This window comes from Schistocerca cancellata, chromosome 7 (assembly GCF_023864275.1).
Source record: "Schistocerca cancellata isolate TAMUIC-IGC-003103 chromosome 7, iqSchCanc2.1, whole genome shotgun sequence".
NCBI lineage: Eukaryota > Metazoa > Arthropoda > Insecta > Orthoptera > Acrididae > Schistocerca > Schistocerca cancellata.
Genome location: NC_064632.1, coordinates 64,068,746 through 64,074,845, shown reverse-complemented (window position 1 = coordinate 64,074,845; position 6,100 = coordinate 64,068,746). Strand labels below are relative to the sequence as shown.

The 6,100-nt window shown below is 36.5% G+C and overlaps 1 protein-coding gene across 2 annotated transcripts in view; it reads right to left on the bottom strand.

The window, feature by feature from the left end:
• Positions 1-924: 924 nt before the first annotated feature.
• Positions 925-6,100, bottom strand: part of LOC126092300 (programmed cell death protein 6) — a 48,760-nt gene continuing 43,584 nt past the window's right edge. For both annotated transcript variants that reach the window (XM_049907821.1, XM_049907820.1), the window contains exon 4: positions 925-1,572. In XM_049907821.1, coding sequence (XP_049763778.1) covers positions 1,471-1,572 — 102 coding nt within the window. In that variant the 3' untranslated portion in view covers positions 925-1,470. The remainder of the gene's footprint in view (positions 1,573-6,100) is intronic.

Sequence of the window (6,100 nt, the reverse complement as noted above, 5' to 3'; positions counted from 1 at the left end):
GCAGATGGCAAAACAAGAGGGGAAGTAAAATTATCGCACCTTGCTTCATCCCAGTGTCAATAGAGATGTTGTCAACACAGCACTACCGATTACCATAAGTCGTTATAAATTGTATAACGGAGTTAGATTATATGAAATAACAAGGGATTCGAGCAGAGTTAACAGCCTTACCCTTAACATTTGAATTAAAATGTCCTCTTACAATAGAGTAGATACATATTTCATTATGTTTAAATGTTTAACAACTTTAATTTTTTCAAAATAACTCAAAATCATAAGAGGGACCTATTGCACAACCATACTTAATAAATAGATAAATGACTGGCTGCCATATTGCCACTCACCGCTGCTAACCAGCAGGCAGCCATATTGCATGCAAGAATTGCATTTGATCTATCGGATTGCCTGGTACTTCCATGTGACCAGCGATCATGGACCTGTCGCAGCAAGCTGACCACACGTGTGATCTACAAAGCTATTAGTCACCCTTGTGATGGATTGCTGTGATCTGCCACTAGTGTGTGGGGGGCCTCTAAAAATGTTAACAGTTGTGATCATGCTCATTGAAAGTAGTTTATTGCATAATATTCATCCTAAAGCCTTTGATACATTTTGCTATTAGCACACACTTGTGTGTACACTGTGTTTTGTTGTTGTAAATGATGCATTTTCTTTGCCACTAAAATTTTAGTTCGGTGTTATACCCCCATTTGTGTTTTATTGCTGCAGTAGCCTGCTAGAGAAAATTCTTTGTTAGAGTATCAGTTCTTACTAGACAAAATTACAGGAATTTAACTGAATTACACTCTCTCTCTCTCTCTCTCAAAATTAGGTTTTCAGCACGTTGCCAAGCACAGGACAAAAATGCTGTTCTACAGTATGTTTGACCTTGTGTAAGCTGCACAGTAAAAAAATAAAACATCATTTCATAAAAAGTTTTTTATTTACAAAATACTGAGAGAATTTTAACTGTATATATAATTTCACAAGTAAACAATACTAGGTGTTGTTACACCTAAAATACAAGTATAAGAATCAGACAAAAAAAGCACATACATGTCGCAATAACTCCCATAATAGGGAGAGCACCACATCCACATAAAGTCTGTTATAAAATTTCACATATCACCTATTTCCAGATCTATCACAGAGATATAATTCAGACAATCTTGTCACTAAAACACTGCTCCTTTACAAGAGTGAACATGTATAGAATATAAAATCATAACGAAAACTTTATTCTTCCTCAACATATTTATCAATTACATTCCAATGGAATAAGCACACAGTAAGTAATGCGAAAATTTGACAGTGTGTGAGGTAGACAAGCATAGGAAAGATACTGGAGGAATATGAGCAAGCAATTTTTCTTTTGATGCTCTTAAGATACATGCATACATCTTCTTTTATTGTTGCCTGTGTCTTTATAAACTGCAATATGAAGTGATAACCATCACCAAAATGATACTTTCAGACCTTCAGACTAAAAACCATGCTCAAAAATTGTTCATAATGAATTGTTATGACACCGTCTTGATCTGTGTCATATTGGCGGAATGAAGATGTAAGAGTCTGTAAAAAAATTGAAAAACAGAAAGAGATTATTATTGATATTGTGATGAATAAAATTAAAGCAACTACAGAATTAAATTTATTGTATACAAATCAGACACTTTAGCAGTGTCATTATCAGGTTTCACCAAATGTCTTCCGCAAAGTTTTGAAATAATCTTAGCCAACAGGGACCTATTTATGGAAAAATGTAATCTATGAAGCAAATTTATATTTGAGTGATGGAGAAAAGCAGAGGCAGAGAGAGAGAGAGAGAGAGAGAGAGAGAGAGAGAGAGAGAGAGAGTCGCTGTAGTTTTATTACTGGGTGGGGGTGGGGGATGATGTGGAACATTGTTACTCTGCTGCAGTTTCTCTTTGCCACATACAGTATTCGCTCTTTCTGGTTTATTATCATACAAAATTTTGTGGTGGCACACTACTGTAGAATGCTGAGGCCTGTGTAAAGTGACTTGATATAAGACATTAGTCATCTCTCATGTGCTATGCTCTGGATGATAAAAGTTTCCATATGCCAGAACAGAGGTAGGTAAAAGAAGGTGCCTTTGACACATTTTGCATTTATGATACCCAAAACATTACAAACTAAGCAACAATAGGACAAGGTCTTGTCAATGAAAAAACTTAGAATGGGTGTCATCTGCGTGATTACAAAAATATTGTAACAGAAAGGTGGATGACAAAAATGCTACGCTGAGGGGATAACAGACCTCATTTAAATACAGTTTCAGAAAACGAGCCTTAGAGCAAATGGTAAGAGCCCTGTTGCAACTTTTAAAGGTGTTATTTATTGTTGCATATCAACCAGCTAAAATTCAAGGCATTTACCTTATTTACTCGAATCTAAGCCGCACTCGAATCTAAGCCGCACCTGAAAAATGAGACTCGAAATAAAGGAAAAAAAAATTTCCTGAATCTAAGCCGCACCTGAAATTTGAGACTCTAAATTCAAGGGGAGAGAAAAGTTTTAGGCCGCACCTCCAAATCGAAACAAAGTTGGTCCATTGTAATATGAGACACAATTTAGGTCGAATGAATGACGATACAGCTACAGTAGTTTGGTTCGAGTCGTAAGCTTAGCAGTTAAGCTTTACCACGTAGCCATTGCTATGCGTCAGGTGCTCCGTCCGTATTTATACGGGTACCCTTCCTTTCTCACGTGCTTCGTCTGGTTTGAATCGATTGCTTATTTTGCTTTGATCTGATAAATGCCGTTTTCTTTGTTATAGGTGTTTGCGTCACTCTTAAGTTGAAAAATGCATTACTGCACTGTGTCATGCATTGTTTGTCGCATTCTGATAGTGCGTGTTTACAGCCTGTCGCGGCTCGCGGCATGGCTTGCTGTTGTACGCGCTACCACCGCGTACAATTAAAAAAAAAAGAAGAGGAATCGTCTCATTAGCGAAACAATGGCAAGAGACTGCTATTTGTTGTTACTTACACTGCTGCTTTCTTTGATAATGATCAACAAGAATCAAATAATAGGCTGCGTATGATAGAACATGTTCTGAACGAGAGTTAGGCGAAAATTTTTCTCCATTTGAAAATCTTTGCGGCCGCTTCTTTATTACATCAAATTCTGCACAGAAATTAGAGTCATCTTAGATTTAAAAATCTAGTCACTTGCCGTGCTTCATTTCTGACTATCACTATTAGGCATAAGAATAATACGAATATAAACATGACACGATGCGTATATTCTTCCGCGTTTGTTGTTGTCTCACTCTAGTTTCGTAGTTTATTAGGCAGACAGGATTTAAATGAGATAGCAGCAAACACGAAAGAATACATGTTTATATTCGTATTGTTCTTATGGTGAAGAGAATACTGTATGTGATTCAAATTTCATCAGGTTCCTATTAGCAACCATCTCTTCTCACAGATATGAAAAAATTCAGAACGTAGAGTTTGCCATATTGACAAACATCCCAAACAGTCTTGCCAGTCCAATTTTCGTAGTACACTGAAATTGTGCTACATTCGAAGATGAACGATACAGAATTTGTATTTACTTCGTTGGATAATGTATGAAAATGCAGTGGTTGAAACTCGCGGCGGAGAAAAAAAAGCTCGTCTTCCACTTAAAAAAAAAAAATTATTTACTGACGCAGAGGTTTTGGCGCCAGTATTTATCTTTGTACCTACAAAGCATGCCTGCGTAGCGCTACATATATTCGACGGAAGAAGTTAGTTGTGGCGGCACGTACGAACATTTTTCATAACTTCCGCTTGCTTCGCACTCGATTCTAAGCCGCATGCGGTTTTTTGGATTACGAAAACCGGAAAAAAAGTGCGGCTTAGATTCAAGTAAATACGGTATTATCTGGCAGTTTTTAAACCACATTTTTCTTGATTGTGATAAAACTAGAACTAATTATCAATTTGCAGCAGTTAGTTTCTTCAATATGGGAATGTATGCTCTGACAACACACAGAATCCACTAGCCACTGTACACAGCACATCAGTGGGCTCTTTGCACCATTATTACATTATTCCATTTTCATATGGATTAAGCAATAATATTTTCTACAGGGTTAGATATGTACAATGATGTCTCATTCATTCACACAGCCCTTACACATGATTTACTATAGAGGCAGCAGAATTTTTACATCTTCCACAAATACCAGTTGTCTAAATTTATTCAACATGGTAATCCCACCACCCCACAATATGCAAGAGTGGTACAGAACTGTTATGATCTTAACAGCTATTTCCACTGCTCACATGCATACATGATAAAGGCTCAAACTGTCAAGCAATAACATCTTGTCTCCTCCCAACAAGTTTAAGTCTTTTAACCATTATGACAGCCTATAATACACTACCACTTACTTAGTAATTAGATACTACTGGGTTCTCTATGTGTTAAGGGGATATCTTGCATTTACTGCAAGTAAGATGCACCATCACCCAGTATACAATGAGAGAATACTGTCATTCTACTGTTCCTTATCAGCATGTGACAATTCCATTGTAACCCAAAGATACTAAATCACGGAAATTTGAAATAGCAATGAGAGGAGAAGCAGATATTTAATTTCACAGCAAAAGCAAAGGGGGACAGCACATGACAAAGCATAGGAGCAGTAACAAAGGACAGGAAGGCAACTGAGCTGAAAGGGAAAGGTTTAAATCAAACTACAGTTTAAAAACAGAGATTTGAAAAATGAAAGCAAAAGAAAAGAAATGAAAAAAAATGTAAATTCATGAAGTGAAAGATTACGTATCTAGATAGTGTAGTAAAAATTGTCTGATACTGCACAAGTTGAGGCATTTACTGAATTACAACAAACACTAAATTCCATAATAACAGAGGAAATTACAGTGTGGAAATTAACAAAAATGAAGATAGGCAACCACTCACCTGCAGCAGATTTATGAGATAAGCACCCAACAGCACAGATAATTTTACTATTTTTGCAGTAACAACTCTTTATTAAGTTTAAACACATACTCTTCACAAATTCACCTATATATGCTAACCTGAGCAGCATTTGCTACAATAATTCTGATTTTTATGTGATACTCTGAAATCTGGATGCAAGTACCAATGTTCACAGGAAGGACTTCTTACAGCAGTTGTTTCCAACTCGTGATATTTTTGCCCACAGCTGTTAAATGCAGCCTCTACAAAGTGGCACTACTTCAGCAATGTTAGTAATGAATGAAAGAATAATAGGAAAAAAATAAACAAAAGCGATGAAAACGTCGTTAAGGGACAAAGCACAAGTACATTGGAAAATTACTGTCTTTCAAAAGTTGCTTTAACTTGTATACTGAAACCAAAGGAAACTTATATCAAGATGAGCAGAAGATGATATGAAATCAATTCCTTCTTTCAGATGAGTGTATTAACCACTGCACCACCTTAGACAATACAGGTAATTAAGCTGATAGCTCACACTCACTCGATTAGGAGGCTGTGCTAACTCAGACTACCTTGGTATTACTGTGATTAATTTATTTGGATGAACTACTTGTGAGACAAACATTCTTTTGTTGTCAAGCTATTGAAACAGTTTCACAAGGTAAAACATATGAACATACAGTGAGCAGCATGCATCAGGCCATTGGTCTTTAGCGTTATCACTGCACTCTCACTTCTGTGCCATATATTTGTCGAAATTCATCCTCGATAATACTAAACAGACATTTAATGCTGAAAGTGACATTACATAACTTGTCAACTGCTTTTACATCTCCCTCATATTGCTACTAAAAACAGCCAACACATATGATGGTGAACAATCAATTAAACTATTGCTGGCTGTTTACCAGTGGCTTGGGGTTGAGATAGCCACTGTGCAAGATCCACTGCATGAGCTTGAATCACAGATGTCTAGGTGATGAGATTTACTGCTTGGCATAGAGTGCAGCATTCATTTCCTGGTATTTTCAGATTTAGTTTATGAGAACATTCACTTATGTACCAATGCCTTTACATATTCAGAGAAAGACTACTCAAATATTTGTTCTGCTGATGTGAAGACGGTGAAATCCACCAAGAAACACTAACAACTGTGAAT